The 23323-nt window shown below is 34.8% G+C and overlaps 1 protein-coding gene across 1 annotated transcript in view; it reads right to left on the reverse strand.

The window, feature by feature from the left end:
- The window catches only part of SLC9B1 (solute carrier family 9 member B1), a 66457-nt gene extending 46279 nt beyond the window's left edge, over positions 1–20178 (reverse strand). Inside the window, exons 1-3 of the mRNA XM_003796356.2 lie at positions 20096–20178; positions 9185–9254; positions 6170–6308 (exon numbers count right to left, since the gene is read on the reverse strand). Coding sequence (XP_003796404.1) covers positions 6170–6308; positions 9185–9253 — 208 coding nt within the window. The 5' untranslated portion in view covers position 9254; positions 20096–20178. The remainder of the gene's footprint in view (positions 1–6169; positions 6309–9184; positions 9255–20095) is intronic.
- Between the last annotated feature and the right edge of the window lie 3145 nt (positions 20179–23323).

Consider the following 23323-nt stretch of genomic DNA (forward strand, 5'->3'; position numbering starts at 1 on the left):
AAAAAAAAAAAAAAAGATACAGTAGAAAGTATCAATAATAGATTAGACCATGAAGAAGAAAAAAATCTCAGAGGTAGAAGACAAAGCTCTTGAGATGACTCAGATAGTTAAAGAAGCAGAAAAAAAGAGAGAGAAAGTAGAAGGTTCACTAACAGAATTATGGGACTACATGAAGTGTTCAAACATACAGAATAGGTATCCCAGAAGGGGAAGAAGAATGCTCCAGAGGAATGGAAGCCATACTGGAGAATATTATAAATGAAAATTTCCCAAATATCACCAAAGATTCTGACATACTCCCTTCAGAGGGATATCAGACCCTGGGTCACCTCAACTAAAATAGAGCTTCTCCAAGACACATTGTGATGAACCTGTCCAAAGTCGAGACAAAAGAAAAAATTCTGCAAACTGCAAGGAGTAAGTAGGCCAATTGACCTACTTAGGCAAATCCATCAGGATGACTGCAGACTTCTCAAATGAAACTTTTCAAGCCAAAAGGCAATGATCATCTACCTTTAATCTACTTAAAAAAAAATTTCCATCCCAGAATTCTATATCCTGCTAAGCTAAGCTTTAAATTTGATGGAGAAATCAAATCTTTTACTGATATGCAAACATTTGGAAGTTTGCCACAACAAGACCAGCTCTACAGGAAATACTTTCACCTGTTCTACACACTGACCATCACAATGGACCACCAGCAAAGTAAGCACCCAGAAACTAAAGGACAAAACCTACCTTTCACAATGATGCAAAAGATAAAACTTAGCAATGGACTTCCACAAAATAAGATGACTAGAACACCACCACTCTTATCAATTATCTCAATAAATGTTAATGAGTTGAATTCCCCATTGAAGAGACACAGATTGGCTCATTTGATAAAAAAAAAAAAAAAAAAAAAAACACAAGCCATCCATTTCCTGTCTTCAGGAAACACACCTAGCCTCAAAGGACAAATTAAAACTCAAGAGTTAAGGGATAGAAGACAATTTCTCAGGCAAATGGAATTCAGAAGAAAAGAGGGGTTGCAATCTTATCTTTTCAGATACAAGTGGATTTAAAGCAACTAAAGTGAAAAAAGACAAAGATGGACACTTCATATTGGTCAAGGAAAAAATACAACAAGAAGACATTTCAATTCTAAATATTGATGCACCCAACTTTGTAGTAGACCATGTAGCTTTAGGGAAAGAAGCAAGAGCTAAGCTCAGAATACTCCGTAATCATAAGAAATAACTGTAACATCTTCGTAATATGACACCTTGGTGAGAAGGGCATGGGGAAGGGTTTTGGCTCTCAGCACCAGAACACAAGAGCTTGCGAGACCAGAGCATTAGTGATGGGCAGTCTCTACACCTGTGGTGCTAAGAGTCACGAGACTGCATTTGTAAGAAGCTGCGGAGAAGGAAGTCAGAGAGTGTACACACATTCTTTCATGGACCTGCTCACTCTTGACTCTTTTGCTTCTCCTGCCTGCAGAATGCCTGCACGGTGTCTCTCTACTAAGACTGCTAAGATTCATTCTCTTATTAAGACTGCTTCTCTTCCTCAAATATTGTCTCTCTCTCTTTCCCTTCTGCTAAAGCAAATAGCCCTAAGGCATCTAAGGGCAATTGTTCTTAAGTAAGATAATAGCATAGTGTTCTGCATCTGGACACTAGATAAGCTGGGGCCAGAGACCTGGCCAGTCCAGGGCCCAGACACAATTTATATGCTCCCAGATTCCTGAAACAGACCTTAATTAGTCTGAGCAATATGATATCCCATAACACCACAATGGCAGGGGACTTCAACAATTCTCTTACAGAGCTGGCCAGATCCTCTAAACAGAAACTAAACAAAGATACAAGAGACCTAAATGTGACCCTAGAACAACTGTGCTTGATAGACGCATATAGAACACTCCATCCAAAAGCTAAAGAATATACGTTCTTCTCATCAGCCCACGGAACATTCTCCAAAATTGATCATATCCTAGGACACAAAACAAACCTCAACAGAATCAAAAGAATTGAAATTTTACCTTTTATCTTCTCAGCCTACAAAGCATTAAAGGTGGAACTCAACCCCAGCAAAAACATTCAAACCCTCACAAAGACATGCACATTAAACAACCTTATGCTGAACAACTTTATGCTGAACAGTGAGTTCAGAAAGAGATAAAAGAGGAAATCATTAACTTCCTTGAGCATAACAACAATGAAGACACAAGCTACCAAAACCTGTGGGATATAGCAAAAGCAGTCCTGAGAAGAAAATTTATTGTTTTAGATGCCTACATCTGAAAAACAGAAAGGGAGTGCATCAACAAACACACAAACCATCTTATGGAACTGGAAAAAGAAGAACAGGGTTTAAGCCTAAATCCAGCAGAAGAAAAGAAATATCCAAAATTAAATCAGAGATTAATGAAATTGAAAACAAAAGAATCATTCAGAAAATTAATGAAACAAGGAGTTGGTTTTTTGAAAAAAATAAATAAAATACATAAAACTTTGGCCAGACTAACTAGAAATAGAAAAGTAAAATCTCTAGTAACCTCAACCAGAAATGATAAAGGGAAATAACAACAGATGCAAGAGATCATCTCTGAATATTATAAGAAACTCTATGCCCAGAAATTTGAAAATGTGAAGGAAAAGGATCAATATTTGGAATCACAACTTCTCCCTAGACTTAGCCAGGAAGAAACAAATCTCCTGAACAGACCAATTTCAAGCACTGAGATCAAAGAAACAATAAAAAATCTCCCAACAAAAAAATGCCTTGGTTCAGATGGCTACACACCAGAATTCTATCAAACCTTAAAAGAAGAGCTTATTCCCATACTGAAGAAAGTATTCCAAAAAACTGAAGAGGAAGGAATCTGCCCCAACATGTTTATGAAGCAAACATTATCCTGATACCAAAATCAGGAAAAGACCCAACTAAAAAGGAGAACTTCAGACCAATTTCACTAATGAATATAAATGCAAAAATTCTCAATAAAATCCTAGCCAATAGACTACAGCTTCTCCCATAAAAAGTCATACATTATGATCAAATAGGTTTCATCCCAGAGATGCAAGGCAAGGCTGGTTTAACTCACACAAGTCACCATAAACATAATTCACCATATCAACAGAAGCAAAAACAAAGACCACATGATCCTCTCAATAGATGCAGAAAAAGAATTCAATAAAATCCAGCATCCTTTTCTAATTAGAACACTGATGAGTATAGGTATAGGTGGCACATTTCTTAAACTGATCGAAGCCATCTATGACAAACCCACAGCTAATATTTTCCTGAATGGAGTAATACTGAAAGCTTTTCCACTTAGAAGTGGAACCAGAGACAATGTTGTCCTCTATCACCATTACTATTCAACACAGTGCTAGAAGTTCTAGCCAATATAATCAGGTAAGAGAAGGAAAGAAAGGGCATCCAAATGGGAGCAGAAGATGTCAGACTCTCCTTCTTTGCTGACAAAATGATCTTATCTTACTTAGAGAACACCAAAGACTCAACCACAAGATTCCTGGACGTCATCAAAAAATACAGTAATACTTCAGGATATACAATCAATGCCCACAAATATGTAGCCTTTGTATATGCCAATAACAGCTGAGTTGAGAAGTTAGTTAAGGATACAATCCCCTTCACAATAGCATCAAAGAAAATGAAATACCTAGGAATATACCTAACAAAAGAAGTGAAGGACCTCTATAAAGAAAATTATGAAACCCTAAGAAAAGAAATAGCAGAAGATATTAACAAATGGACAAACATACCATGCTCATGGCCAAGAAGAATCAACGTTGTTAAAATGTCTATATTTTCCAAAGCAATCTACAGATTCAATGCCATCCCTATTAAAATACCAACATTGTACTTTCAAGATTTAGAGAAACTAATTCTTTGTTTTGTATGGAACCAGAAAAAGACACATATAGCTAAGGCAGTTCTTGTTCTAAGAAAAACAAAGCTGGGGGCCTACCAGACTTTAGGCTGTCCCACAAGGCCATAGTGGTCAAAACAGCATGGTACTGGGACAAAAATAGAGACACAGACATTTGGAATCGAATCGAAAACCATGAGATGAAACTAACATCTTAATAGCCACATAATCTTTGATAAACCAAATAAGAACATACATAGGGGAAAAGAATCCCTATTCAATAAATGGTGCTGGGAGAACTGGATATGCACATGTAAAAGACTGAAACTGGACCCGACCTTTCTCCACTCACAAAAATTGATTCACGATGGATGAAAGACCTCAATTTAAGACATGAAATGATAAAAATCCTCAGAGAAAGCATAGGAAAAACACTTGAAGATATCGGCCTGGGGAAAGACTTTATAAAGAAGACTTCCATGGCAATTGCAACATCAGCAAAAATTAACAAATGGGACTAAATTAAACTGAAAAGCTTTTGTATAGCTAAGGAGACAACAATCAAAGCAAACAGACCATCTACACAATGGGAAAGGGTATGTGCATATTTTGAATCAGACCAAAGCTTGATAAGGACTTTACCTATCAACTAGGATATACAGAGAACTCATGAAAAAAGCCAACAAGCCATTATATCAATGGGCAAGAGAGATGAACAGAAACTTTTCTAAAGAAGACAGACAAATGGCTAATAAACATATGAAAAAATGTTCATCATCCCTAATTAGAGAAAGGCAAATCAAAACCACCCTGAGATATCATTTAACCCCAGTGAGAATGTCCCACATCACAAAATATCAAAACTGCAGATGCTGGCATGGATGTGGAGAGAAGGGAACACTTTTACACTGCTGGTGGGACTGCAAATTAATATAACTTTTTTTGGAAGTAAGTATGGAGAACTCGCAATGAACTCAAATTAGACTTCCCATTTGGTTCTGCAATCCCATTACTGGGCATCGACCCAGAAGAAAAAAAATCCTTTTACCATAAGGACACTTGCACTAGATTGTTTATTGAAGCTCAATTTACAATCATGTGGAAACAGCCTAAATGCCCACTAACCCAGGAAAGGGTTAACAAGCTGTGGTATATGTATACAATGGAATACTATTCAGCCATTAAAAAAGATGGAGACTTTATATCTTTTGTATTAACCTGGATGGAAGTGGAACACATTATTCTTAGTAAAGCATCACAAGAATGGAGAAGCAAGAATCCTATGTACTCAATTCTGATATGAGGATAATTAATGACCTAGTACATGGTGGGAGGAGGAAGGGGAGAGCAGAAAGAGGGAAGGAGAGAAGGGGGTGGGGAGGTCATGGTGTGTGACACACCTTTTGAGGGTGGGACACCATTATAAGAGGGACTTTACCTATCAAATGTAATCAGTGTAATCTGGTTCTTTGTACCCTCAATGAATCCCCAACAATTAAAAAAAAAGCAACATTTACTAATAAAAATATCAATGAATAAAATTTGCTTCAGAAGTTTAAAGTTAACAGCAAATAAGAAAATTAAAATCTAGCACTTAATTATTCATCCTTCATTACCTTTTATTTAAATTTTTATTCTTGGGTTACATACTTTAAAGGTAAAAAAAATAAATCTCTCTTAAATTTAATCACATAGAATATTTGGAAGAATACAAGATAAACCTTTTTATAATTAGTTTTTGATGATAACCCCATAAATGCATCTATGTACACAGTTATGATTTAATAATAAAAAAGCAATTGCAAATCATTAAAGGGTATGGATTTTTAAAAAATAGTATTTGATGACAATGAGAGGCTTTAATTTTCAGTGGGAAAGCAAGTTTTATAAACCTCTTTACAAAGTTGCAGCCATTTTAAAACTTGGGGCCTAATTTAAATAAGAGCCATAAAATTGTCAGGATGATGTTTTTTCCAGCTAACTTAAAACTAAATGTCAAAGTAGATTTTAAACAAAAACCTTTAATCAATGATGCTTCTAATCTCAAAAATTTAATATAAAAAGCATAAAATATTAAAATATAGACCTTTTAGGCAATAAATTGTTTTTGTTTTTGTCTTTGAAAGATTCAAGGACCAATCCTCTTTGTTCACACATTGCTTGCAACACAGTTGATCATCTGATCCATAGTACAGAGATTAAGGTGTGGCTTTGTTGTTCTACATTTTAATATTCTTCAAATATATTTCTGATTTTCTCTCTACTTACATTTCTTATTTCACATACCATTTGTAATTATTGCATTCAGTAATCCTTCTGGAGGACAAGAAATGTAAAACCTCTGGTGGAATTGTGAGCTTGCTTCTTCCGAGATGATAGCTCTTAAAGTTTCGTCCTCTTGACTTATACCAGGAGTGACGATGATCTGAAGTAAAACAAGGATTCTTTGAGGAACTATACTTTCCATACAATTTTATGAATGTACTAAACCACCAAATCTCACAATTAAATCCACTTTATTACTGTCAAAATGGGAGTCATATATGTAAGAGAAGAGTCATGTTAGACATCAATAGGCATTGGGGGATGTTGTAGCAGTGCATTTTTCAAGGCAACTTGTTTTAGTTTGTTATAGACTTGATTCCCTACCATGTCATTTACCATTTATGAATAAAGTGAGCAGGTACTGTAGGCATGATAATTGAAAGTGTCCATCCTCTGTCCACTTCACAAAGATTAGTCAACAAAACTTTTAGAAATGAAAATACAACTAAATTGGAAAGAAGGTAACTATAATTTTACTTGGATTCATCTCATTTGAAAAATGGTACAACTGAAAGAAAAATGAGAAAAACATGGGTCAAGCATTCAGAAATGCAGGTGTGCTCCCACTAATACTAATACTAATCCCAGATAACACATGTAGGTACATCAAGAATTTACCATAATTTTCCAGGCTTTTTAATGGTAGTTAATCTAATTATGAAACTACTGATTTGGAATAAAGCAATCTTCTGTTTGTGAAAATACTGATAAACTTCTCCCAATGTAAAAACTAAACATAAAGGGGAACCATCATATACTTTGGTAGGAATGTAAATTAGTTAATCACTATGGAGAACAGTAGAGGTTCCTCAAAAAACTAACAATAGAAGTACCATATGACTAAGCAACCCCACTGCTAGGTATATATCCAACAGAAGAGAATTTAGTATATTGGAAAGATATCTGCACTCCATGTTTATTGTAGCATATTCACAATAGCCAAGATTTGGAATCAATCTAAGTGTCTATCAACAAATGAACAGATAAAGATACTGTGGTACATATACATAATGGAATATTATATAGCCACAAAAAGAATGATATCTTCCCATTAGCAACAAGATGGATGGAATTGGAGAACATTGTGTTAAGTCAAATGATCCAAGCACAGTAGGACAAATCTTTCATGTTCTCATACACATATGTGAACAAGACAGAGAGCAGATTGAATGTTAACAGAGGATGGTGGAAGGGTAGCAGGGAGGGGGGATAAAGTGGGGAGATAAAGTGGGGATAAATTGTTAAGGGTGCAAAAATATAGTTAGGTAGTTAGAATACTGTTTGATAGCATAACAAAATGACTGTAATCAACAATAAGTTAGGTTGTATGTTCAAATAACTAAAAGAATGGAATTGGAATGTTTTTAACACAAAGAACCAATACATGCTTGAAGGAATGGGTACCCTAATTATCTTAATTTGATTAATTCACATTAATCAAAACAGAACAGGTACCCTATAAAGATACATGTACCCATAATAATTAAAAATTTAAAAATTTTAAAAATATATTTTGAAATAACTTAAAAAATTGTAAAAGGAGAGCTTTATTTCTTGTGAAGGGGGTCTCAATCTGCAGTGGCCATTCTAACAGGGCGGAAGACACTACTTTGGCCATCAGCTAGAAAGATGGATTTCAAAGGAATGACAAAAGGGAATGGGATTTTATACTGGTGACTAAATATACATATTTAACAATCTATAGGAGGAGTCATGAATATTTATGAAGAGAAAACATGCATGTGTAATTGTGCTTTACGCTTCTTATCTTGGCTGAGCCTGAATTTTAAGGCTTTTTTTCTCAAATGCCCTTGGCTGAGAGGGGTGTGTTCAGCTAGGGGTGCTTAGGATTTTATTTTTAGTCACATCTATCTGTATGTTTCCTTTGGCATTTATAAGAATAGTAAGAATTTTTCCTCATTTAAAAAACCTCATAAACAATAATAAAAACAACAAAACACCAGACTAGACTTAGAATAGACCCAGGAATAGAGATCTCCAAACTTGCCTTAGAATTGTCATGGGGTGTGTATGTGGGGGGGGGGTGTTCACACATACACTAGCACTGTACATGGATTGATAACACTTGGAGTGCAGTGGGAGAGAGAACATATTGTCACAGGAAATGGTAACAAAGGCTAGAAGGCACAGACAGATTAAAGAAGAGGAGAGTTAACATTTGATGACACTCCAGCAGCTGATGGCTAAAATGAATTATATTGCCCCTTAAAATCAAAGTTCTTCAAATCTGTTGGTGTTCTGGCATAGAGGCTTTTTCTAGAAATTTCTGTCACCATAGAAGAGGGTTAAAGACACAATAGTGAATTTTTATTAAGGTGGGTGACAGATCATATACAGTAAAACTATTAATTTTATTTTATTATTTCAGAATTATAATAAATTGACATAGACTAGGATGACTTCTTCACAAAGTAATTCAATTAAAGGTGAATATTTAAAATATTTTTAGAAAGACTTTTCTGGCCTTTAAGAACTACAAAAACATCTATTTCTGAAAATAAGCAATATATAAGTCTAATTATAAGCAATTATTACTTAGTAAAACTAGATCAACAAAGGGTCTAAAGACTAAATCTATATGCTTATAAAATGAAAAACTTGGGTCTCTTCAAAACACACAGCCCAGCATTTTTAATTAATTCAGATTCATATTTACCTCTATTAGTTTAAATTACTGACTTTTTCCTGGACATGGCAAGAAATTATAAGCCACAGTTCTCCTTATTCCTAAAATCTGCCTTCTTCTCACTAAAATACTTTGTTATCACCTCTTTTCATTTGTCCCATTCTTTCTACTGATTCCCTAAAACCTATTAAAAGTAGCTATTTCAAAATTAATACTTTTCATTTTTAAACCAGACATATAAAATAAACTAGTAGGTGAATTTTAGAAATAATTTTTAAGATCAGATTGATTTTTACATCATATATTAAAATAGAGTTTTAAGTTTTTACCTGAGGAACTGTAGATATTTGGGAGATTTTATCCTCCATCTGTTCAGCTTTTGATTCTGTGTCATGCATGCTAAGATTTAAAAGAAAAATAATTTGAAAGAAAAAGCAAGACTATAAATCCATATGAAATCAAACAGTGGCTAAAGGGAATTAATTTTGAATTTTTTTGGAGACAGAGTCTAAGGCTATCGCCCTGCGTAGACTGCTGCAGCGTCACAGCTTACAGCAACCTCAAACTCTTAGGCCCAAGTGATTCTCCTCCCTCAGCCTCCCAAGTAGCCGGGACTACAGGTGCCTGGCACAATGCCCTACTATTTTTTCTGTTGCAGTTTTCATTGTTGTTTTAGTTGGGCCAGGCCAGGTTCAAACCTGCAAGCCTTGGCACATGTGGCCGGCGCCCTACCCACTGAGCTACGAGAACTGCCTTTTAATTGTTTTTGTCATGAAATTATATCATAGTCAAGCCAGATGTCTTTATAGCAAAAACAGCTCCAAATATTCATTCTGAAGTTATTAATCACAGCCATGTACATAAGTTTTAAAAACCATTAGCATACATAAATCGAACACTTCTTTATAGTTCATAATGCTGGGCCATATCTTAGAAGCATATTTTAGAAAATTCCAATGTTTTATTTCATGCACTGAACTTCTTGTTTGAGATAATCTCCATAGTTGATTTACTCTATCCTCAGTCATATTCCTGTATCAGAAACTCTACAAAAATTTATAAAGAACAATCATCTACATTAATATCTACATCTATCAGTTACCGATACACACTATCTTGTTATGTGGTGCATTGGAAAGTCTATAGATCTAAAATTTAAACATATGTACATATATATAAGACTTATTTTGACTAAGAATGAACTAGAACCATATCAAAAGAAGAATTATGTCTGGAAACTTTTGCTTTAAAATATCTGTTCTTTCTCTGTGATGTTCGCTTGCATTGAAGGTAGGGAGAATGCCTTTGTCTTAAAAATGTTTTTCTTGGGGGGCAGCGCATATGGCTCATTGAGTAGGATGCCAGCCCCATATACTGAGGGTGGCGGGTTCAAACCTGGCCCTGGCCAAACTAAAATAACAACAACAAAAAAAGTAGCCGAGCGTTGTGGCAGGTGCCTGTACTCCCAGCTACTCGGGAGGCTGAAACAAGAGAATTGCCTAAGCCCATGAGTTGTAGGTTGCTGTGAGATATGACACCATATCACTCTACCAAGGGCAATAAAGTGAGACCCTGTCTCTAAAAAATAAAAAATGTCTTTCTCTCAATTACTGAGTTATTATTGAAAACAAAACTAAAGGTTTTAAATTTTACCACATACTGTTTCAAGCATCTATACTATTTAAAAAGGCAAGCAATTTTAATAAAAATTTGCTAGGTGCTGTACCTCTTTTGTCCCACTGTAACAAAGTAAAATATTGCTATTTTAACAAAATCCTGTAAGGAATCATAACTGAATTTATAACTTTATTAAAGCAGAAAGTAACACTCATTTAAAAATTATATCTAAGTCTCTTTAAAGTAGAATTCCATTTTAATTAAAATAATTGTCAACATTACTGTCTTGCCACTAGAATGACTGCCTTGTCATTAGCTGTTAGATCAGGAGCTAAGAGCTAGTGAGCTCTAAGACAAGGAGGGTCAGTGAATCGCTCTAGTTTGTGAGGACAGGACACAAAATTAATTCACTCAATTTCTGAATGCCTATTCTGAGCTCTGAAGGTAGAGCAGCAAAACAAAACAAAACAGAAATACAGGCGTCTACTCTCATGGAGATTATATTCTGATTGGGGGAAAGGGAAGATAATACACATAGACTGCAGTAAGTACTAAAGAAAATAAATGAGGATGCTGTTAACAGATCAAGGGGACATTTGAACCGTGACCTAACTGAGGAGAAGCTGTGTATCATCGTAGCTAGATGGACTAGCAATAGGCAAACATAAGACCAAGAATCAGACAAATAGCAAGAAATCAAGACTAGGCAGCTAGTGTAAGATCTGTAACCATATATAATAATAAGGATGGCAGTGCTTGAAACCCAGGCAATCAGACAATGCATTAGCGTTTCAAAACCTAGGTAAGGAGTCTGAATAATCAATGTACAGGTAATGGCCGTTAACAGAACTGTGGTACTGAGTCAAGCAATATTGGTGACTGGCAACTCCTCAATACTCTATGTAATCTGTCAAGAGTGGAATCAATAGGTGTTAGGCCTAGCAACTAAAAGCAAGAACTCTGGAGCTGAGATAGTAACATATTCCACTTTCTTTTTTATCTTTTAATAACTGTAGGTAGTAGTTTATCTCCATAGGCCTCCATTTCCTTATCTGAAAAATAATATCATTATGCTTAATTTATTGGTTATCATAAGGATTAAATGATGTAGTAATAGCCAACACAAGTTGAATATGTTAAGCACTTAACACGAATCATTTCCTCCAAGTCTCATAACAACTCTATGAGGTACCATGTTTCTCCCAAAATAAGACACTGTCTTATATTTATTTTTTCTCAAGAAGACACACTAGGGCTTATTTTCAGGGGCTGTCTTATTTTTATTAAGTATAATACAACAATCTACATTTATTCAAATACAGTTAAATCATCTTCTTCTGGAACCTGACAGGGGGAGCTGACCTTGTTGGTGGGGCTGGTGCTAGTGATGCATGAATTCCTTTCCCCTAGCCATTGGCAAGTGCACAATAGGATGCCTGCGGCTGTGGTTACCACTCGTGCACCAGCGCAAGTGCAAATGGCTTGGAGAAAGGAGCTGTAGCAGATAAAAGTCTTCCAGTCTTCCTTACCACTCCACACGGAAATGCAGGGTGTGGCTATGCAGGATATAGCATAGTATATCTGCATAGTCATGCCCATCACTAGGTCTTATTATTGGGGGTAGGGCTTATATTTAAGCATAGAAATCCTGCTAGGGCTTATTTTGGGGGTAGGTCTTATTTTTGGGGAAACACGGTATTTACCATTATTATCCCCACTTTACAGATGTTGAAAATGAGACACAGGAAAGTTAAGTAATTGCCCCAGACTTACACAACTAGCAAGTGGCAGAGCTGGAATTTGAACTACCTTGGTATTGTCTGACTTTTTCCTCTTAGTTATTCTGGTAATACTATGTTGTGGAGTCAAATTGCATTTTCTTCATGATTAAGAAACACTTTTTCATATATGTATTGGCCATTTGAATCTTTAGTATTCAAATTTCTGGCCTATTTTTTATTGTGTTGGAAGCTATTTTCATATGGATTTGTTGAAGTTCTTTCAGTATCCTAGATATGAATCTTTTACTGGATATATAATCAGCCAATACCATCTCTCACTGTCTGGCTTGCCTTTTCACTCTGATGATGTATTTTTAGAAAGATATTTTAATTTGGTCCAGTTCATCCTTTATGTTTAGAGCTTATGTTTATGTTCTTCCTTTATGATTAGAGCTTTTATTGTTTCAGAAATCCTTATTTTTGGATTTAATTCTGTTCCACTGCCCATTTGTCTACTTTTATGCCAAGATTACTCTAGTGATTGTATAATAACTTCCTGGTTTTGTTTCTCTTCAGAGCTAGATCTATTCCTTAGAACCAAATTGTTACATACCACATATACACATGTGTACACATACCCACATCCACACACTGCTGAAATTTGACTGAAATTGCATTGAATTTATAGGTTAATTTGGGAAGAACTGACATCGAACAATATTGAATCTTTCAATCCTTGAAGATTGTATATCTCTCCATTTATTTACATTTGCTTTGATTTATCTTAAAAATGTTTTGTAGTTTTCAATGTAGAGAACTGCATGTCTTTCATTAGGCTTATTTTTAGGTATTGGATGATTTTTGGATGTTAATAAAAATAGTACAATTTAAAAATTATTACTTGTTTTCTTCTGGCATGCAGAAATATAAGTTTTGTTTATTTCACTTTTATCAATCTTTGATAAATTCATTTAATTCTAATAATCTGTAGATTCTTATCGATTTTCTGAGTACATAAATGTATGGTTGGCAAATGCAAGTTTTATTATTTCTTTTCAAACTTTTTTTTTTTCCTGGAGACAGAGTCTCATTATGTCACCCTTGGTAGAGTGCTGTGGCATCACAGCTCACAGCAACCTCAAACTCCTGGGTTTAAGCAATTCTCTTGCCTCACCCTCCAGTAGCTGGTACTACAGGTGCCCGCCACAATGCCTGGCTATTTTTTTGTTGCAGTTGTCATTGTTGTTTAGCTGGCCAGGGCGGGGTTTGAACCCACCAGCCTTGGTGACGTGGCTGGTGCTGTAACCACTGTGCAATGGGCACTGAGCCTTCTTTTTAAAATTTTATGCACTTTATCTCTTTTTGTTTCTTTATTGCTCTGGCTATAGCCTGTCTTTACTGTTGCTCTATGTTCTTGCTAACCCTGGTATTATCTGTCTTTAGCATTTTTTTCCCTTAGTTCCCACAACAAAGAATTAAAAATTTCTTTCAATGCAAATTTTTTGGTGATCAATTCTTTCATTATTTCTTTGTCTAAAAATGTCTTTATTTCACTGTGACTTTTGAAAGTGATTCTCTTTGGACACAGATTCTAGACTAGAGTTTATTTTCTTTAATCGCTTTAAAGATGTTCTACTGTTCTGGCTTCCACAGTTTGTGCTGAAAATTTAGATTTTTGCAGGTTATGTCTCTGACAAAGGTCTGATAACTATAATCCACAGAAAACTCAAACTAATCATTAAGAAAAGAGCAAATAGCCCCATTTCTTTGTGGGCAAGAGATTTGAACAGAAGCTTCTCTGAAAAAGTCAGGCATATGGCCTACAAACACATGAAAAAAATACTCATCATCTTTAATCATCAGAGAAATGCAAATCAAAACCACTGTGAGATATCATCTAACTCCTGTAAGATTAGCCCATGTCACAAGATCCCAGAACTATAGATGTTGGCATGGATGTGGAGAGAAGGAACACTTCCACACTACAGGTAGTAATACAAACTAATACAGCCCTTTTGGAAAGAAGTTTGGAGAATACTCAAGGAACTAAAAGTAGACCTACAGTTCTATCCTGTAATTCCTTTGCTAAGAATATATCCAGATGATCAAAAATCATTTTATAACAAAGACATCTGCACCAGAATGTTTATTGCAGCCCAGTTTCTTTCTTTCTTTCTTTTTTTTAGTCATGGCAATTTCACTGAAGCTTTTATTGCCTCTGTTGTAATATGACAGGGATTGTAAGAAACACAATTGAACTTACAGAGATATGCAGATGATATTCACTAAAGATAATCTTGATCTCAAGTATTTTTATATGTGGGCACTTCTAATTTTATACATTTTACTATTTAAAAAGCATTACATTTTAAAATGTGTACCTGTTTTGACATTTGGCAAAAATGAAACTGTACCTGTGGTTCAGTTTAAAACAAAGAATCAATATGGGGAATTTACCAGAATGAAGACTGAAACGCTTATGAATTAAAGCAATTCAAGCTGTGTGTCTCTGTCACTCTCTATCACAAACTTTCTCTCTCTCTCTCTCTCTCTCTCTCTCACATACACACACACAGCCATACGTGTAAGCATGTTTTAGAACGAATATTCCCTGTAACCAGACATTTATCTTCAGGACAATCACACCACATTAAATCAGTCTTCTCTTTTCAGCCCTAGTAAAAGTTTTAATTCTACGATGCCATCATAGTGAACAACCTTAACTTTTATGCTACATAATTATAGTCAAAGCTTTATGTATTTTTGTTTATAATTACACAGTAATTATAAATGTTTAGTACCAAACTGATGACAAACACTATTTTGTTGAAAAGGTTTTGCATTTAAAAGAAAAAAATCTGTTAAACCCAAGGCACTAGGCCACGAACCAATATCAGACTTTTACAGAAAACAATTTATATTAGGGGAAAAATAGCTAATGAGATCTCATTTCAAAACACAGCATACTTGAATTAATCAATCTGAAAACAACACCATAACTGCAGCCCAATTTCTAATTGCCAACTCATAGAAGCAGCCCAACTGCCCATCAACCCATGAATAGATTAACAAATGATGGTATATGTACACCATAGAACTGCATTGACTATTCAGTTTATTTCTGGTTCTGTACAAAACATCAAACTATTTTTTCAAGATCTGCAAAGTATAAATTTGGTATTTTAATAGGGATTAAACTGAATTTGTAAATTGCTTTGGGTAGTACATTTTAACAATGTGGGTTCTTCCAAGCCATGAGCATGATTGTTCTATTTGTTAACATCCTCTGCAATTTCTTTTCTCAGTGATTAATAATTGTGTCTGTACAGATACTTTACATCCTTTGTTAAGTATAATCCAAGGTATTTAAATTTCTTTCATGCCACTGTGAAGGATATTGTGTAATTTGATTCTCAGCTTGATTACTGTTTATGTATATGAAAGCTCCTGATTTGTGTACACTGATTTTCTAACTTGTGATGTTGTTATATTTCCTTACCAATTCTAGGAGTCTCAATTGGTTGAGTCCTTAGGGTTTTCTAGATATAAGATAATAACAGCAAAGAGTAACAAGAAATAGTTTGACCTCTTCTGTCCTCATTTGGATATTCTTGACATCCTTCGCTCTTCTGATTGCTTTGGCTAGGACTTCTAGCACTGTGTTGAATAGTAGTGGTGATAGTGGACATCCTTTTTTGGTTCACAGTCTAAGCAGAAATGCCTTCAGTTTTTCTCTATTAAATCTGATGTTGGCTGTAGGTTTGCTGTAGTTGACTTCTATCAGTTTAAGGAATTTCCTTGCTATGGTAGTTTTATTAAGTGCTCTTGTCAAAAAATATGCTGAATTTTGTCAAATGCTTTTCCTGCATCTATTGAGATGATCATATGTCTTTGTTTTTACTTCTGTTTATGAATTGCATTTATAGATTTATGTATGTTGAACCAACCCTGCATCCCTAAAATGACGCCTACCTGGTCATGATGAACTATTTTTTTGATGCATATCTGAATTCTGTTTGCTAAGTTTTATTATTTCTGCATCAATATTAATAATTCTGGTCTGTAATTTTCTTTTTTTGCTATGTCCTTTCCTAGCTTTGGTATCAGAATGATATTAGCTTCATAGAGGGAGTTGGTAGAGTTCCTTGCTCCTCAATGTTTTGGAACAGATTCTTCAATATAGGTACAAGCTCTTCTTTGAAGGTTTGGTAGAATTCTGCTGTAAAATCATCTGGTCTGTGACTTTCCTTTGTTGGGAACTTTTTTATTATTGTTTCAATTTTGGTGCTTTACATTGGTCTTTTCAAAAGTTCTGTTTCTTCCTACTTGAGTCTAGAGAGGTAGTGTGATTCTATATGTTTGTCCATTTTCTCCATGTTTTCAAATTTCTGGGCATAGAGATTTTTATAGTATTCAGTTATAATATTTTGTATTTCTGTGATATCTGTTGTTATTTCCCCTCTTTCATTTCTGACAGAGATTATTAGAGATCCCACTTTTCTGTTTCTAGTTAATCTGGCCAAAGATTTATTACTTTTACTTATCTTTTCAAAAAACCAGTATTTTGCTTCATTAATCTTTCTTCTTTTGTGCTTGAATTCATTTAGTTCTGATCAGAATTTGGTTATTTCTTTTCTGCTCCTGTGTCTAGGATCAGATTACTCTTCCTTTCCCAGTTCCTTGAGATGATTCATTAGATTGTTGATTTGAATATTTTCTGATTTCTGGATGTGGGCTCTAATGTAATGAATTTACCTCCTAGGACTGCTTTTGCAATATCCTACAGGATTTGGTAGCTTGTGGCCTCATTGTCACTTTGTTCAACAAATCTAATAATTTTCTTCCTTACCTCCTCCTTGACTTGGTTATCATTCAGCACTAAATTGTTTAGTTTCCACGACTTTTTGTGAGGATGAGTGCTTCTGTTGGAACTGATTTCGATTTTTACTCCACTGTGGTCTGTAAAGATATTTTCTATTTTATAAAATTTGTTGAGGCTTATTTTGTGACCTAGGACATGGTCGATCTTGGAAATGATCCAGGAGTGGATGAGAAGAATGTATATATAGCAGTATTGGGGTGAAATGTTCTGTAGGTATTTGTTAAGCTCATTTGTTCTAGAGCCATGTTTAAGTCCAAAGTTTGTTTAATTTATGCTTGGAGTATCTGTCCAGTTCTGTCAGTGGGGTGTTGAAGTTCCTTGCTATTACAGTGTTGTTATCATTTTGTGTAGATCAAGTAAAATTTGCTTTATAAATCTGGAAGTGTCTAAGTTGATGCATAAATATTTAGGATTGGTATGTCTTCTTATTGAATTGTTCCTTTGATCAGTATATAATGTTCATCTTACTTTTATAGATTAAATTCAATAGTATCTGCAATGAATATTGCAACACCTTCTTTTTTTAGTTTCCATTAGCATGAAATACTGTTTTCCAACCCTTTATCCTGAGTCTTGATTTATTCTTGGGGGTTAAATCCATTTCCTGAAGACAATAGATACCAGGCTTGAATTTTTTTTTTTTTTTAATGCAATCAGCCAGCCCGTGTTCTCTTCAGTTGAGAGTTTAAGCTGTTCACATTTATTGAGAAAATTGATAACAAATGTGGATTATTTTTAATCCTATTGTGAGGCACTCTGTTGCTTTGTTTTGTCTCTTGGGCCATTGTAGGTGCTAGGCATTGTCCTTTAGTTACTAGGTAGTTTTACTTTGGTGGGCAACTAGTGTGTTGGTCTGTCCATAGTACAATTCTGAATACTTCATGCAGGATAGGCTGAGCAGTGACAGCTTTGTAATATTCAAGTTTTACTTCAATTTTTTCCTGGTTCCTTGGGCAGACCCTCTAGGGATTTTGCCTAAGATGATGCCTTCAATAAATTAAGGTAGCCTAACTTGTTTCTCCCATACCACGGATACCTTGTTATTTCACTTTGGTTCACTCCGTCCATGTCTTCCTATCCTGATGAGCCAAGTTAGCTTCTCCAATGTTACATACCCATTAATAAAGGAGTTGAGAGTAAAATGAGGTGGTCAAACTCCAGAGCACATACTCTTAAAACTAAAGTGTTTACAATGTGCCAGACATAGACTAAAACTCTCAAAAAGGTTTAGATGCTAATGTTTAAAAAACGGCCATAGTAACTTACATTTACAACAGCTTCAATGGCCTACTGAGAAAAGAAGGGGAAAAAATAACTAATATTTTAGTTTTTCTATTTTAGAAAAGGAACTATTATAAAAAGGATCCTTAGGAAATTTTTAAAAAGAACCTTAAGAACAACTTGAAAATAGAAAAAAAGATAATAATTGTTAAAAAATAAGATAATCATAGAAAACTAAAATTATTTAGAGACATTAGTTGCCCATGATGATATAAATAGAGCCTTCCCTCAGGGAAAAGCTCTAAGAAGAAAAACTAACAACAAAACCCACCAAAAACAAGGATTTCTTATATTATCTTTGGACTATAGGGTCTTTTTCCAGAACTTTAACCCATGAAAATAGGTTTTATATTACAGTTGCGGTCTCCTGTGCTGCCTTTGCATAGCTGCATGACCAGAGTGTGCCTCTAGATCAAAGCTATAAGAGCTAGAGAATTTCACCCCTATAGTTTTACTCCCCTTCACATTCCATCTGCTTTTGTTCATTTTTCAGAATATTCAGGTAGTTTCTGTTTCCATTTTATTCAGAGTTTTTGCTTGTAAGCAACAGAAAAGATAGTCTGTAGTAAGACTATTTCATCTTAGATGGAACCTAGAAGCCTCTGGGCTTCATGAGAGGAAGATCATTCTGATTTTACCCTTAATCCACATACAGCCTGACACATGGCAGGTACTCAGTTATTATCTGTGGAATACATGGCAAAGGAACTAAGAATTTTAAAATGTCAGACTCTTAAAATAATAAAATCATTTCTACATGGTTAACAAGAAAACTATCTTTTGTAGAAGAGTACCACATTCTAAAACCAAGAAGAGGTATTTCACATACATTAGGAAGGAAGGAAGGAAGGAAAGTATAAAGGAAATTAGATCCTTAATGATTATTCTCCAAAATACTCCTGCAGAAAAGGAAATCAGCAGGACAACTTAGAAAAAGGTTCTGCTTATATAGAAGAAAAACTTTGAAAGTTGGAATTAAAGGAAAGACTAGGACCCTGGCTAGTAGAGAACTTTGGCACAACTTTAGATAAAGAAAGCTGAAGAAGAAAAACCAGATATCTGAATAATGTAAGGATTGGAAGCAGGCTAGGTAGAATGTATGGGCCTTAGTTAGTTCTCTTCCCAATGTCCCTTTCCCTCTTTTTTAATATTGTGGCTGTCTCCTGTCTTCTGTGGCCAAAATTTCTTCTTATCTGTATCTTTCCTTGGTCTTACCTCTTCCTCTTGACATCTTTTTCATTTGAGTAATTTTATAAATGGCTGTTCATTAACATACTATAAATTTTGTAATTTAAAATGTAAATAAATTAAACTCATGAATAAACTCATGAATTTTATCTTTCTTTCTTTACTTACTCTTTTGAGACAGAGTCTTAATCCATGACCCTGAGTGAGTGCCACAGCATCATAGCTCACAGCAACCAAAAACTCTGAATTCAAGTAATCCTCTTCCCTCAGCCTCCTGAATAGCTGGGATTACAGGAATCCACCACAATGCCCAGCTAGTAGAGACAGCATCTCATTCTTGCTCAGGCTAGTTTTGACCTCCTGAGCTGAGGTGACCCACCTGTATTGGCCTTCCAGAGTACTAGGACACAGGCATGAGCCACTATACCCGGCCATAAATATTATCTTTCAATAGTGTTTTTTTCTTAGGAGTCAATCTCTTGACAGAAAAACATCTTTTTAATAGCTCGGTACAATTCTTTGAAATAAATTTGACATAAGCCAAAGCCTACCTGTACAATTCAGAGGTTAACTGTGGTATTCCAGGTTTCAAAGGGTTACAGTGACTGCATCCTGTTAGGAGGCCTCTTACTGTATTTTTGGATAGCTGGCATAATGTAAGGAATGAGGGCCCTGAAATAAGAAACATATTTGTTTTATTACCTTGGATAAATTACAATCTCTCATCATCTTTTACTGGGCATAGTAATATACCTATTTTTCTTATTTTGTGTTGACAGTGACAGAAAGCACAGTCAAGGTTGAGGGCAACCAAATATGAATTTAATTGGGACTGCAAACTAATACAACCCTACCTGCAATCCCACTTTTAGGTATCTACCCAGAAGAAAAAAAATCATTTTATCATAAAGACATATGCACTTGTTTATCACAGCTCGATTTACAATTGCCAAAATGTGAGAACAACCTAAATTAACCCAGAAATGGATTAACAAACTGTGTATGTATACCATAGAATACTGTTCAGCCATTAAAAAAGATGGAGACTTTATATCTTTTGTGTTAACCTTGATGGAGATGAAACACTTTCTTCTTAGTAAAGTGTCACAAGACTGCAGAAGCAAAAACCTAATGTACTCAATACATTAGAACCCAATAGATGATCTAATACATGCCCACATAAGAGAAAAACTCAAATCAATTCAAGATGGGGGACAGGGAAATGAGGGAGTGGGGAGAGAGCAAGAGGGAGGTGGGTATGCTCCCACTTAATGGGCACAATGTTAGGGTATATGCCACAGATCTTGAGTGCAGGACACAATTATAAGAGGGACTTTACCTAACAAATTCAAATTTAAATAATTGCTCATTGCTCCCTTCTAATTCTTTGTACCCTAAAATTAACCTGAAATAATTTTTAAAAATCAACAAAATCAAGTTGCAGGAAAATAAAAAATACAGCCAAAACAAAAAATGAGTTTACGTATAAGTTTAATGGAAATTAAGTATGAGTTTAAATATGTTTAATCATGACATGCTTTTTATATACTAAAGACTTCTTATTTGTTTAAATCCCAGTACCTTACACTTATGATCACCTGTTAAAATTTTTTATGTTACATTTACTTCAATAAGCTTCTTGAAATTCTTTTTGAAATGAGGTAGGGTATAAATATATCCATAAGTACCTTGCTAATATGGGAATTGAGTGACATGTTTGTATAACTTATACCAAAAGCTATAGTATTCAAAATTTCTATTACAAGTATGTAATGTTATTATCATATCGCTAGGCTTTGCTTTTAAAGTAGTGAAAAATTCTGATGAATTTAGAGGTTCCATTTTCACTTATTTTATCAGAAAGTCTGTTTGATTACATATATTAACAATCGACACAGTGTGATGCTATAAAAATAACTGAATAGCTCAAGCTCTCTGCTTTTCATTTGCAACCTCTGCACAATTCCAAACCTATAAAATGGGGTTGAGAGAGAGGATCTTAGATGCTCTAAGAACTATGATACCTTTAAGTTTATGATTCTATAAACCAAGATGGACCTACTAAGAAACAGGGTAAAAACATACAAATACATGCTTCTTGGGAATTTCATTTCTTAAATATTGTGAATGTATATATGCATATCATTTAATATAAACAACTTCTTGTCTTTATTGTGTTCAAGTACAAAATTACGGGTTTATCCTTTTGAAGAATGTTGTATAATACTGACATCTAGTGACTACTTCACAGACTAGTCAGCAAAAATGTATGGCCAACTCTGTCTTTTAAATGTGGATGATTCACTTAGCTAAATACTTTTAAATAATTATTCATTGCTCCCTTTTATAGATTTAAGAAAAGCCAATTAAACTTGGCAGTAGTATTAATAATAGAATAAAAAAACTAAATTTCCATCAGAAACCATAATGCAGATACAGTTCAGTTTAACTTATCCTCAGTGTGACTGCAACGTTTTTTCCATCAGTGAGAGTGACTGAAGTGGGATTTGAATTCCAGTGTTTCAATATGTAGTCCTTGCCTTTAGAATTACATGTTGCTGACACATCATAGGCATTAACATATATTTATTCAATTAATGTTAAGTAAAACCTATGCATCAACATTTGTGTTTGTATGTATTGCTTTGGAATTTTTCGAACTACTGCTGCCTTTCAAAGAATTCCTCTTGAGGTTAGACCAAAGATTAATAGATAAAAATAACTACACTATAAGTCTTTCTGAACAAATGATTTTGAGAGCTATTCTTTATAAGAGAATACTCTTTTTAAAAATCATTCAAACTAGCATCAGTTTTTTAAAGGTAACTACTAACTGGCATTATTATTTAATCAGAACAACAAAAAGCTGGGCTAACCTATCAGTACTACAGTTCAAATTAACTGCCACTATTAAAGTTCCTATGGTATTTAAGGTTTGTTTTTATCTATCAGATATTATCTTAATTTTTTAAATTCTTTTCAGGTGCCTAGATCATGTGTCCACAATAAAATCGTAAGGTGTCTGTCTTAGGTTGCACTGCTGTAAGAAAAATCACAGACTGGGTAATTCATAACAATCAAATATATTTCTCAAAAAAAAAAAAAAAAAAGCAAAAGGGCAGCGCCTATGGCTCAGTGGGTAGGGCGCCGTCCCCGTATAACGAGGGTGGTGGGTTCAAATTTGGCCCCAGCCAAACTGCAACAACAAAAAAAATAGCTTGGTGTTGTGGCAGGCACCTGTAGTCCCAGCTGCCCGGGAGGCTGAGGCAAGAGAATCGCCTAAGCCCAGAAGTTGGAGGTTGCTGTGAGCTGTGTGACACTATGGCACTCTACTGAGGCAATAAAGTGAGACTCTGTCTCTATAGGGGAAAAAAAAAAAAAAATATATATATATATATATGCTCTCTAGAATTGTGAAATAATATATATATGTATGTGTGTGTATGTATTTTTCACAATTCTGGAGGGTGGGAGTTCAAGATCAAGGTACCAGCATCTGGTGAGGGCCTTCTTGCTATGCTTTCTGGAGGTGAGGAAGGCTGTGACCTCATATGGCAGGAGATGCAAGGGCAAGGGGAGAATGAATCTTCTATAATGACATTAATACCATGAGGGGAGGGGCCTTATGGCCTAACAACCCCTTATAGGTCGCACTCTTAATACTGTTATAACGGCAATTAAATTTCAACATATGAGTTATGGAGGAACAACATATGAGTTATGGAGGAACTCAAAACATAGCAGTGTCTAAGCCCATTTCATTTTCATTTGCTATAATG

This window comes from Otolemur garnettii, unplaced genomic scaffold, assembly GCF_000181295.1.
Source record: "Otolemur garnettii isolate 467f Iridium unplaced genomic scaffold, OtoGar3 scaffold00103, whole genome shotgun sequence".
Classification (NCBI taxonomy): Eukaryota; Metazoa; Chordata; class Mammalia; order Primates; family Galagidae; genus Otolemur; species Otolemur garnettii.